The sequence below is a fragment of the Oreochromis niloticus genome, linkage group LG14 (genome assembly GCF_001858045.2).
Source record: "Oreochromis niloticus isolate F11D_XX linkage group LG14, O_niloticus_UMD_NMBU, whole genome shotgun sequence".
NCBI classification, from domain to species: Eukaryota; Metazoa; Chordata; class Actinopteri; order Cichliformes; family Cichlidae; genus Oreochromis; species Oreochromis niloticus.
The window spans coordinates 37,839,974-37,853,010 of record NC_031979.2 but is presented as its reverse complement, the minus strand read 5'-3'; the positions used below and the strand labels follow the sequence as shown (position 1 = coordinate 37,853,010).

Here is a 13,037-nt window from a genome sequence, read left to right as displayed (position 1 = left end):
GATCAGAGGGGTTCGGTGTTTATCCAAAATCTACACAAACTCAGAGGCATCCTTAGCAACCCTCTTGTTGTTGTGATGAAAAAGGTCTTTACTGTGAAAAAACTTCTGTTTAATCTGCAGCAGACAGAACATTAAACATTCCTCCACCCTCCCACAGCCTGTAGGGACCTTGGCTCTAACCTTTGACCTCCACCACCTGACCTATGACTCGAGGGTCGTGCTGACTTTCAGTTTGTGAATCTGGGTTTCAGCAGAGGTCAGATTCTCCGGAGAAGTGAAAGCTCAGGTCTTTCTTCCCATCTCCTCATCTGGATCTGAGGTGACGGATTCGTGGAACAAAGATCAGGATGGATGGAGAAGTTTTCCCAGCTAATTCTGGAACATTTAAAAACTTTTAAAGCCTCCAGCAGCTTCGGGAAGTAGTGCCTGATCTTTGTACAAAATACAGTGCACAGTACAGCGTCTATAATCAAATAAAGAGCTCCACCTGGTGTCTGAACAGAGAACGGCACTGACTGTGCAGTGATGATAAGGAAGAAGAAAAAGCAGGAGAGAGAAGGACAAAGAGGAGCTACAAAACAGCTGGTTAAACTCTCCAGATACTAAGGAAAGGTGCCTCAGTGCATCCTTCATCATCTCCTTTAGCAAAGGAGACACTGGAGGATCCTTTGTGAAAGGAGAGGAGGTTAGACTGTCCCCCACCTTGACTTTAAACACGCTCTGAGCTTAAATAAAGAGAGTTACAGAGTTAAAGTTTCCCATCAAGGTCGAGGAAGAGTGGACCAGAAAAACTCAGGAGGGATTTTATTTTTGTGACCCAGGACAGAGGAGTGGAAACAAGGAGGTTAGGAAAGAAAAAGAGGAGATGAGAAGATAAAGAAGATGAGTCTTTTGTTACCTCAGCTTTTTTGCTCCCACCATCTTTTTCTCCTTCCTCTCTTCTGTCCTCCTTTCCTTCTCCTCTATCCTTGCTTTCCCCTCATTCTGATCCTCTTCGTCCTGTCCTGGATCAAACTTGGGTGGAGGCGTTTCAAAAGTGCCTGATCTCCTCTCCTCTGCTTCCGATCCAGAATCAGAACTCTGATTGGAGGCTGTCAGCCCTTGTTCAGGATCTGGATCTAGCCAGATTACAGTGGGACTTTTTGGGGAAGCTTGGTTCTCCTCTCGAGTCAGAAACCGCTTGGAAACACCTCCTCCACTGTCAGCTCCGTTATTCCCTTCAGTTTGACCTCCAAAGCCTGCAGCCTTGGCAGGACCAGAGTCAGGGACCTTTGTGTCCTTCTCTCCATCAGCCTGAGCGGAAGTCGGGTTCGGGTCTGAAGGTTCAGGTGGAGGTTCGGGTGGAGGTGAGCTGGCAGCAGGTTTGGTGCTTCTCTGGGGGCTCAGAGCTGGTTGTGGTGGGACCCGGAGGGGTCTGAGGTGGACCGGGAACTCTGTCGGATTGATGGATGTCAGCAGGTGTCCTGGTGCAGACAGAGTTGCCATGGGCAGCTGACAGCGGTAACCATGGAAACCTCGTCTGCACACGCACCTGTTGAACCGTCGACACAGGGCCCCGTTACGGCAGGGAGGAGAACACCTGGCTGAAGAAGAAGCGCGCGTAATTAATAGAACATTACTGCAGCATAGACAGCAGTCAAATACCCTGATGTAACAAGGCGGGGCTGGTCTCACTGTGAAACCAGCAGCTCATTGGCTAATGGACCATCAGTCATAAGTCATTAGCTAATGAGCATACCACAAATAATCCTCCATTTGAAATGTAGACTTATTATTATTTAATGTGACCCACAACGAAAGACTGAGGCCCAAACTCAGCAGGGAGATGTCTACAGGGGTCAGCAAAAAGGTGTTTTCTATGTCTGTTTGCACAGTTATCGCCATCTGGTGGCTTTCAGGCAGAATGCAGCTGTAACACTCATCACAACGCACTTTGTAGGTGAAAGATGGGTCGGTAACATGATCAGGTGTAAAAAGAGCATGTTAAGGAGGCGGGGTTTCTCAGAAGGACAGATGAGCAGAGGCTGACCACTCTGCAAAAATCTGCGTCTTCAAACTAGAGCAGTTTCACAATAATGTTCCTCACTGTGAACATCTGTGAACATCCATACATATAGCACATATATAGCACATCTCATCATCGAGGGAAGCAAACCTGGAGGATTCTCTGTGAGCGTCAGCAGCACTGCATTAAAACATCAGCGCATGTGCTCAGGAACACTTCCAGAAACCAGCGTCTGTGAGCAGTTCGGCCTGCAGGTTACTGCTGCGTCACGCAGAGAGAGAGGGGCTGAGATTAAAACAGGTTTTTAACTCTGCAGTTTCTCAGGATAACCAGAGTTTTATTCTCTTTGGTTTGATCTGCATTTCCTGTCTGACAAACAGAAACTCAGAGTCAGCGCCGGCGTTTCCCTCTGTGAGTCTGCAGGCCAACCACTCAGAACAACGTGGCTCAGCACAAAACTTCACTCTGCACACCCTGAGCTGTGTGTGTGTATGTGTGTGTATGTGTGTGTGTGTGTGTGTGTGTGTGTGTGTGTGTGTGTGAGAAAGCGAGTTAGGGGCTAAATCTGTTTCTATTCACGAGTTTCTGCTTCAGACAATTCCCATAATCCCGTCCTGAAAGAAACCATTAGGATCTATGTGTGTAAAATGACTTTTATATGCAGCTAATCTGCACAGAATAACAACAACACACACACAGAGACATGTGTATAATATAATATCCCATTATATCCTGCATGTTTTGTCTGGGACGTCATGATGAGGTTTCACAGTTTGATTTGTTTTTGCTGATATGAAGAGAGAAGCTGAAGAACAATCACCCAGTTTATTCTCCTCTGGTCTGAATGTGATCTGGACAAACAAATCAATCATGTGACCCTGTGACAGAGGGTGAAAATAAGTTGTTTGGTTTTAGCTAATAAATGCTAATCAAACTAATTAATGTCCACACGAAGCTGGCTTCAAATCTGAGTTCAACAGTGAGCGCTCAGTGTTTTTACGGACTCAGGAAGTGAATTTCTTGCTCATCGTCTCCACTAATGTTTCAGCAGCTTTTGCTGTTTCCATGTTAGCTTCGTTTATCAGCACCAGAGGTTTCCTTTGATTAACAGGAAGAAGCAGGTTCAGATTTTATGAATTAAAAATGAACTGTTAGCTTTGAGAAGCAACTCTGCTTTAAACTTTGTTCTGTGGGAGCGCCTGCAGGTCTGCAGGTGGAGCGCATAAATCCAGCTCTGCATGTGGACTCCACCACCCAGCATCATTTCACACTTTGAACTGTGATGCGCGCTGACAGCAGCTCCACCTGACCTGCATTATCAGACCCCTCTGTGCAGACTCAGCAGCTGGACGCTGGGTGGATGCTATGGGCATCCATCTGGGCTGCACCCTGAGGACCAAAATCAACCAAATCTGCAGATGGATCAGTGTGCATGTTTGTTGCAGGTGTGTGCTGCAGATTTGTTAAACTGCACAGCAAGATGAGTGATGTTGACTAAAATAAAGAACACTTCTAACAAAATTCATGCTAGTGGTGGTTCCCTCATGTCATACTCACGTTTGGTGCATCCCCTGGTTTTAGGCGACAGCGTCCATCCAGCACAGCAGCGATCTCCACATACTCGAGGCCTGCAGAGAAAGGAGGCGTTTTAAACTTTAGCACTTGATTTAGAAGTAATAAAAGGTAAAAAACATTCCCTCCTTACAAACAGCCAGTCCGCTGTTTGCTGTCCTCCAATAAAACATTTTAACATTCCCAGTAAACCGTTACCTCGCAGGTCTTCTGGAAAAAGGAGTCAATTCACAGACAAACCTTGGATCAAGAGCCGCTGCCCCTCATCAAAGTGACGGGCCAGTGTGACTCTACAGCTGTGTACAACAGGAAGTGTAAGGGAAACCAGAGAAAGGATTTGTTTGAAAGCTTAACACAAGCAGTCAGCTGATCAAGGGTGTTGGATCACCCTGCAGAGAAAACATGATCCCAAACAGCCAATCAGAGCCCTAAAGAGGCTAAATCCTGAGCATTAGGGTTCGTGTTTTGTTTCCGAGACAAATGCTCTAAATCCAAAACTGAGTCTGAGATTAATTCAAATCTAGAACGATGAAACCAAAGTGGAAATCACTCTAGAAACACTTCCCAAAGACAAAAGGTCTTTGTGAGTCTTTCTGGCATCGAGACCACTTAAATCCACCCAAGAACTCTTCCACACCAGGGGAGCTGGTTCTAGACTGTTGTCCAGCTGCGTTTCAGAGGAAAAGTGGTACAAAATGCTCCAAAACCAGAGATTAAATATCACTGAAGTGTATTTTACTCACATTCACATTAAAAGTGAAGAAACTGAGACAGCCTGAACAGCAAGTTTCCAAGAGGTCCCAAAACCAAGTCCTGAACTGGTCAAATTCAGTGCAACACAAGTTATGGAGTCAGTCTGAGGTCACACAAAGACCCGAAGATGGACAGCCTAAAAGTAAATGGTGCATATTTTTGATAGAGACATTTGTGTGTTAGACTACACTTTTGGGAAATGTCACTGATGTTTCTCCACTGAAAATAAGTGGAACTAGTTCTAGATTGTAAAGAACGCTGTGGGAGTCCTGGTAACTGTGGGAAGTTCTCCAATATTCATTAACAGAGAAAGTTCTGTCTCGGCAGCAACTTCAGTGCAATCCTTTGAAGCCAAGTCCATAGAGCAGTCTGAAAACTGGTCTTTGTGCACCTGGAGACAGCTTCAAAAAACCAAACACCATCCAACATCAAATACTGATCCAGTTCTCGCTTTGCAGCTGAAAAACGCTTAAGAATAATCCGGGCTGCAGGCTTGCTTCAAGAACATCTCGGTATCGCAAGGAAGTGGATGTGGAGGGGAATGTGAGGGTATCTCTGTGACCCGGGTAAGTGGGAGAAAATTGATTATATAAATTGTTTAGGCTGGAGATCTTCTGATGTTCAGACATGAAAGCAACATGGCGGTCTGACGATATAACACTGACAGCGATGAATAAAGCGGGCTCGGGGCTTGGTTCGGGTTTCGGGGGCCGCGGCAGAGATGAGACGCTGTTTGTTAAATGTAGCCGAGCGAGTGTGGACACAGCTTCTCTGCAGAGGATTTAATCATTACTCACAGCGTACCGGTCGTATTGTAGCAGCACAGGAGGCCCCACTAACTCACACCGGGATCAGTGTGTGTCCAAACAAAGATTTAGCATTACCACACATACAGTCCTGAACCTGTATACACACAGACGGGTGAGTCCGGAGAGAGGGGCAGGGGTACAAGTTAGAGCAAAGACCCCTTCATACAGGAACGGCAGCTGATAGAAATAAGCACGTCGCAGGATTTCTGCTGGTTCACCAGATTAAATTTAAGACTTTAAGACCTTTAATACAAAGACATTCGAAGGATTTCCCTGAGTCTGCAAAGCACGACAAAAAGCTCAGCTTAAATACGTTTTGTTGATGCTTTCACCTGCAGCCTTAGAGTAACACAATCATCGAATAATCCCCAAATTATTCAAACTGCAGAATAATCTGAAGTGTCGAATCATTTCCAGAACCATATTTCTATGAGCTACGGTTTAAAATAATCCTTCTTTATCTTATAGTGGAACTGTGTCCTCTCTCTGAAACAAGTGTTTTAGCTTCTCCCACTTTAAAACAGCTTTCACCTGATCAAATATGATGATCCACAATAGCCAGCAAGTGAAAGGAAGACGGCGCAAAACGGACGAAAGCGAAAGCATTTGCCAAGAATGTTTTCATTAATCAAGTTAATCAATAGTAAATCGAAACACATTCAGTTTAGTAGAAACACATCAGAAGCTAAAAATAAGAAATCTTTCCTCAGGAAAGTGACTGAGAACAAATCGTTCTACAAACAGAGTAACGACCCTTCTCCAGGTCATGCGTGCACATGCAGACAGCGTTTCATTTTGCAGCAGCTTTTATAAAATTAACTGTTTCTCAAACAACTAATCAGTCATCTAATCGCTGCACTTTAAGGAAACGAGGGATTGATGAAGTTAAGCTGACAACAATAACACGGTGATGGAGACTCTTTCTGGGGACCAAGCACAGTGCTGAGTCTTATATTTTCATTACAAGCGGTTCTGTTAAAATGACTACAACCTGCACCACGTCAGGTGAAGGGGGAGGGGCATAAACACACACACACACGGTTGTTTCACTGACTTTTTGGGGACATTATCCCAGAGTTCTACCAACACCAAAGACCTACAAGAATGACCCAGAAGTCAGGAAGGAGCCAGAGTCGGGTCGAGCCAGGGAGTTCACAGCTTCTCTGAAACCACGAGCCTGTGTTTGCTTCCTACGCTCTCAGACACTTTGAGCTTCAAAGAATCTCTCCTTTAGCCTTCAGACACTAAGCAGCCTGTTGGCCTCCACATTTCATCCACAAAGAAAACTACAAACACAAAGCTCGCCCTCAGTCAGTCTGAGCTTTCTCTGCCCTGACGGGACGGTCGATTAGTGACAAAAAAATCAAGTGCTATAAAAGAAACCACAGAAATGTGCTGGAGAAGCTGAGAAGGGTGGATAAAACGTTTTATTTATTAACGTGGAGGTTTTTTGGTATTTCCTGTCGTACATCTCCTGTTCCAGAGGGAAACGCTCATTTTAAACATGACCAAAATTTTAAATACTACAAGCTCTAAATACCCAGTTTATTACAGTTTTTTCTACTCTTGGATCTGTGAGGTCATAGAAAAGGTATAGCTCTAGTACGGTCACCTCATGTTGAGAAGCTCTGCCCACCTAATATCTATGAGGGGCAGCCAATCAGAAGAAAGATCCTTTGTGGGGACAGAAATGAAAACGGCTTGTTTCAAATAGAGAATGAACTGACGGGCTGCATCAAGGCCCAGAACGACATAAAGAGGGATTATTTTAAACTGTGACTCATGCAAAGCTGCTCTAACAGAAAAAAATATGGAACCGAAATGAGCAGTATAGATCGACTCAGAAACACTGTCAGTATGTGTGCTAATACACACATCTATACAAAGAAACTTAATATAAGCAGGAAAATGTAAAAGTATCGATACAGGACAAAAGTAAGCACAGCGTTGAGCATTTAATTACACAAATAAAATAAAACAAAAACTCTACTTTCTGATTGCTACATGGACGCAGAGCAGAGCTGCTGTCATTAAACTGATCTATGCTGGTTTTAGTCGCAGCTTCTTCTTCTGTTTGAGATTAAACTCCTTCAGCAGCAGACAGACGTGTGCTGTTCTATACGCTAAACATTAATCTGTCATCTGTCAGACAGCATCTCCACCATCAGCAGATGTTGCTGTAATGTGGTTCCTGCTGCAGACACTCGGGTCATTCAATGTGCAGCATGTGCACGATAAGAAAAGAAAAATGTCTTCAAACTAAAGTTGGACTTTGTGATGTCTGGCAGATTAACAGCAGAACTTCTTTGATTTGTACAGAAAATCTTTAAAGGATTTTGACTTTTGAACAAACAAATGTTTGCTGCTGAAATTAATGCAACTCTGCAATAAGCAGCATTTTCTTCTTCTGTGGTTTTATGTAGGAGACCCTCTGCAGACTCAGCAGAAGAAGACTTTTAATGTATTTATCTCACAGCAAACAAACAATGTTTGTTATAAAGAGTTTGTCAGAAGCAAAGTGGCAGGATTTTGGTTTCCCTGCAGATGCTAATGTATGTGAACACGAACAGCAGAGGACGCTGGATTATTCTCCAGCCTCTGTCCTTTACGACTGAGTCTCAGAAACTCCCCACCTTCTTCTGATTGGCCAGCTTCTGGAAGCCTACCAATCTCACTGCCACAGGAGTGACTATATTCATGACAATATCACCAACTCGCACTCTCCCATTTTACCTGAGCACACCTGCACTTCACCACACAATAACACACAAAATTACACCACCTTAAATCACATGTTGAAGGTCATGTGATCACATCACGTGACAACAATTTCCACTCAAATTTAAAAGATCATTTTATGGGTCACAGCACCAAAAACAAAACCTGCAAGCAAATCAGCTTTACGTGGACCGTGGGACCAAAAAACGTCGTGTGTACGTTTGATCATTTAAAGCGTTTGGAGAGCGTGACGCTAAATCGGCGCCACTTCCTCTGACAGTACGCTGAAGCCAACGAGGCCCTTCTTCTTCACACAAACATGTCTGCTTTCCGCCTTTAAACCGGCTCTGTTTAAACACGCACTATTTATAAGGACGATAACCCCGACCTGAGCCTGAATCTACCCCTAAACCTGCACTGTCAATGCGCGCACGCACGCACGCACACATATTCCTGAGCTGCCTTACGGTCACACTACATCACAGACAGGTAGACCAGATGCTCTCAGCCATGTTGTTCAGGGTGATCCAGCTATTTTAATGTGTGCAGCAGCCTCACCTGAGGCCTGCACGATGAAGCAGGACTTTGGTCTTATCCATTAATATGAATTTGTTAGGATCCCTGGGTCATCGACCCAGTGGTTTGTTTTGGTCTTTTGAGTTTATTTCATTATATTCTAGTTTTGCTTTTTGGGTTTTTGGATTATTCTTAGTTTAGGTTCTCTGGGTGGGTTCAGTTAGAGTTTTAGTGTTATGGTTTTCTGTCTGTGATTCTGAGTTGTTGTCTCCCCTGTTTGCTGTATCCCCACGTCCACTCAGTGTCTGTGTCTGCCCTGGTCCCACGTCTGTGTTTCCTCTGTAGTGCTTGCCTGTGAGTCTGTGTCTGTAAGTTCAGCCTGTGTTACTTCCTGTTTTACTTTGAAGGTCCGGGTCTTATGTGAATGTGTCCTGCTTTGCTTCCTTGTCTCGTTAGTTCTGATTTCTCCCAGCTGTGCCCTCCTTCTGTGTCTCATTCCCCTCGTTACTTCCCAGTGTACTTAAACCCTGTGTTTCTTTGAGTCAGTGTCGCGTCGTCCCTCATGCTGTGTGTATCTCCCTGTGTGTGTTTTGTTAGTTTCTTCTCAGTTTAGGTTTTGTAGATATTCTTTGTTCAGCAATAAAGCTGTTTTGAGTTCATGACTGTCTCCGGAGTCTGCACCTTGGGTCCTATTCCTGTCTGCACACAGCCGTAACATGACAGAACGACGCGACCAGAACATGGACCCAGCAGACTCCATATGGTATCGGCGACCCGCAGTTTCTGCCTTTCTCAGGGAGAGCGTGAGGAAGGAGGCTAAGCATGCCCAGGAGCTCCAGTCACCCTTCTATGGGTCTCGTTTGGCTTTCGGAGGGCCCCGCAGCCTCCAAACCGCCATGGCTACGGCCGAGCCGGCACCTATGCCTCGGAAGATCAGATTGAGCACGTGCTCATTCTCTCCGGTCGCTACACCTCCGCCTCCACCCCCGGATTTCCAGTCCGACAAGAGGGTTAAACGGCAAAGGAAGAAGGATTATGTGACGCCGGACGTTAGACTCACTCCGCTGCAGTCCTTCGCTCTGTTTTTGGGTCTGCAGCGTTCTGAGCTTCATAAACTCTCTGATTCCTCATTGCAGCCCGGTTCGTTGGAGGATTTGCAGCCCAGTTTGCCACCTCCCACTTCCCGGAGGAGGCGGCGCTCACACCGTCACCACTCTTTCTCTGCGGGACAACTCCCAGTGGTGAGTTATAATGACTGCTTTCGTTCCTCTGAGCTGGGAAAAGACAATCAGGTGAACACTGTAAATACTGAGACTGTGAAAACTGTTAAAACTGTTAGACGTGGTGGTGGTAGGAAGCTAAAAAACATTGTAGAGGAGTCTGTGTTTGCTGAGCCCGCTCCTTCGCCCTGTTGTGTTCCTGCTCCCAGGGCAGCTCGGGCCCAGCATTCCCCTGCACCTGTTTCAGTGCTTCAGGTGAGGGAGGCTGAGGTCCAGCTGGTCCCTGCTCCGGTGCCTGTCGCGGCACCCGTACTTTCTCCTCGGGTGGAAGAGGCCGGTATCCGGCAGGTACCTGCACCTGTTTCTGACCTCGCTGGAGGCTCAGGTGAGCCCGTTCAGCGGTTTTCTTCAGGTTCTGGAGGCTCAGGGGAACTTACTCAGCTTACTGCTAATCCACCACCTAACCCACCATTACTACCTGCCTCGCCTGGAGGGTCCGAGGGGCCCGTCCAGCCTTCGTCTGCCTCCGCTGGAGGGTCCGAGGGGCCCGTCCAGCCTTCTGTTCCCGCTGGGGGTTCTGGAGAACTGCACCAGCCTTTGTTAGTCTCCGCTGGAGGGTCCGAGGGCCCGTCCAGCCTTCGTCGCCACCACCTGCGGCTCCCACGCCGTCGCCTGCAGTGCCACCACCTGCGGCTCCCACGCCGTCGCCTACAGTACCACCACCTGCGGCTCCCACGCCGTCGCCTACAGTACCACCACCTGCGGCTCCCATGCCGTCGCCTGCAGCTTCGTCCTCGCCTGGTCCAGCTTCAGGTTCGGCTTCGTCCTCGTCCTCGCCTGGTCCAGCTTCAGGTTCGGCTTCGTCCTCGTCCTCGCCTGGTCCAGCTTCAGGTTCGGCTTCGTCCTCGCCTGGTCCAGCTTCAGCTTCAGCTTCGTCCTCGCCAGGTCCAGCTCTGGCTTCTGCTTCGCCGTCGCCTGGTCCAGCTCTGGCTTCTGCTTCGCCGTCGCCTGGTCCAGCTCTGGCTTCTGCTTCGCCTGCTCGTCCTGTCCGGCCTGCTCGTCCTGTCCGGCCTGTTCGTCCTGTCCGGCCTGTTCGTCCTGTCCGGCCTGTTCGTCCTGCACGTCCTGTCCGGCCTGTTCGTCCTGTCCGGCCGCTTTCCAGGCCAGTGACTGGATGTCCTCGCCGTCGCCGCCGGTGCCTCCCGCCCGGCCGGCCTCCTGACCTGCTCCGTCGCCGCCGGTGCCTCCCGCCCGGCCGGCCTCCTGACCTGCTCCGTCGCCGCCGGTGCCTCCCGCCCGGCCGGCCTCCTGAACGTTTTTCTGGACTCTTGTGCCGTCGTCCTCCGGGCCGGCCCCCTGAACTTTGTGAATTGTTTTTCCTGGCCGCCTGTGTGTTTTGTTATGTTGCTTTCCGGGCTCCGGTGTTTGCGCTTTTTTTGTTTCTTGCTCCTTGTTTGGTTGTTTCGAGCCCTCCGTCCTGTTTCCCCCACCGCCCGCCCTGGTTGGGTTGTTTTTCGTTTTTTGGTGTTCTGGTTTGGGCTGTCTGGACGCCAGCCCTTAAGGGGGGGTACTGTTAGGATCCCTGGGTCATCGACCCAGTGGTTTGTTTTGGTCTTTTGAGTTTATTTCATTATATTCTAGTTTTGCTTTTTGGGTTTTTGGATTATTCTTAGTTTAGGTTCTCTGGGTGGGTTCAGTTAGAGTTTTAGTGTTATGGTTTTCTGTCTGTGATTCTGAGTTGTTGTCTCCCCTGTTTGCTGTATCCCCACGTCCACTCAGTGTCTGTGTCTGCCCTGGTCCCACGTCTGTGTTTCCTCTGTAGTGCTTGCCTGTGAGTCTGTGTCTGTAAGTTCAGCCTGTGTTACTTCCTGTTTTACTTTGAAGGTCCGGGTCTTATGTGAATGTGTCCTGCTTTGCTTCCTTGTCTCGTTAGTTCTGATTTCTCCCAGCTGTGTCCTCCTTCTGTGTCTCATTCCCCTCGTTACTTCCCAGTGTACTTAAACCCTGTGTTTCTTTGAGTCAGTGTCGCGTCGTCCCTCATGCTGTGTGTATCTCCCTGTGTGTGTTTTGTTAGTTTCTTCTCAGTTTAGGTTTTGTAGATATTCTTTGTTCAGCAATAAAGCTGTTTTGAGTTCATGACTGTCTCCGGAGTCTGCACCTTGGGTCCTATTCCTGTCTGCACACAGCCGTAACATGACAGAATTTGCTTATTTTTCATTTAAAATATACAGAAATGTAAGGATTTCAAAAATAAGAACAGCATCACACGTTTTGGATCGAATATGAACAAAGACATCAAACATCTAGTTTGATAAAAATATTTTTGAGCTTCAATATCTGTGAATCTGTTCACATGATGTCGACTGTTTTAAAGATTTTCTAGATTGTGTGTGTGTGAGAAGCTGGAAATCAGATATCAGTCCCCTCCTGCAAACTTGAGCTGCCTACAGGTGTCCAAATCCACCTTCAAGTATCCAGCTCTACGTGCCCGAAACGTCCCACAAACATCTGTGCATTCTCCTGATGGGAGGTGATCAGCTCCTCCCAGACCTAGGTCAGGGCATCCGTGAGCTCCTGCGGTGCGATACACAAACCTCACCTCTGGATTCAGGTCTGAGGAGCATGAGCGCCGATCGGTGGCATCAATGCCTTCGTCATTAAAGAAATGCCTGCACTCTCTTTAATGCCTTCGTCATTAAAGAAATGCCTGCACTCTCTTTAATGCCTTCGTCATTAAAGAAATGCCTGCACTCTCTGAGGCCAGGCATCGTCCTCCACCAGAAGGAGCCCAGGGCCCACTGCAGGTGCACCAGGCCTGACAGAGTCTGAGGATGTCATCCTGGTTTCCAAGGGCACTCAGGTACCGGTAGCTAACACCCGGAGGTCTGTGGGACCATCCGAGGATATTCCTCCCCAGGGTGCCGAGCCGGTCCTGCTGGATGTGGCTGAAGGCGTCGTAACTTTCACTGCGGCGTCTCCAGACTGTCTCTTGTGCTCAGTGTGAGCCTGCTCTCATCCACCAGAGCTGGACCTGTTGGTTCTGCACAGTGCTGTAAACAAAGGTTCCCGTGCAGCAGGTTTGGCCCTCCTGCAGTCTGATTCTGACAGTCAGTCGGTCAGAAACGTGCACGAGGAGCATGATGGAGGTCTTACTGTAGCACTCGTGCAGTGCTCCTCCTGCTCCTCAGGAAGATGCTCTTCTACAGCTCCCGTGGACACAGAGGAGGAGCCGGTGCACCTGTGCAGCAGGTCCCAGCAGCTGGATGACACCAGCTGGATGACACCAGCAGAGCACAAAGCAGAACTAGAGAGAAATCAGTCAGGATGAATAATACCTGCACAACCACTCACCTGAGGGTCACACCTGCACAGCCTGAAGCTGAAGTCATGTTGTGTCTGTGATGATAGAGATTTAAACAGCAGACAGCACACCTGCGAGACAAG

At 47.7% G+C, this 13,037-nt stretch overlaps 1 protein-coding gene across 6 annotated transcripts in view; it reads right to left on the bottom strand.

Annotated features, from left to right (window-relative positions):
* Positions 1-13,037, bottom strand: part of ltbp4 (latent transforming growth factor beta binding protein 4) — a 59,686-nt gene that overhangs the window by 46,150 nt on the left and 499 nt on the right. For 5 of the 6 annotated variants that reach the window (XM_025898153.1, XM_019367660.2, XM_019367661.2 and 2 more), the window contains exons 1-3: positions 12,945-12,997; positions 3,563-3,633; positions 899-1,583 (exon numbers count right to left, since the gene is read on the bottom strand). In XM_025898153.1, the coding sequence (XP_025753938.1) occupies positions 899-1,583; positions 3,563-3,633; positions 12,945-12,982 (794 nt within the window). In that variant the 5' untranslated portion in view covers positions 12,983-12,997. Of the gene's footprint in view, positions 1-898; positions 1,584-3,562; positions 3,634-12,944; positions 12,998-13,037 lie in introns of those variants that run through there. The other variant, XM_003448974.5, reaches the window with a different exon arrangement.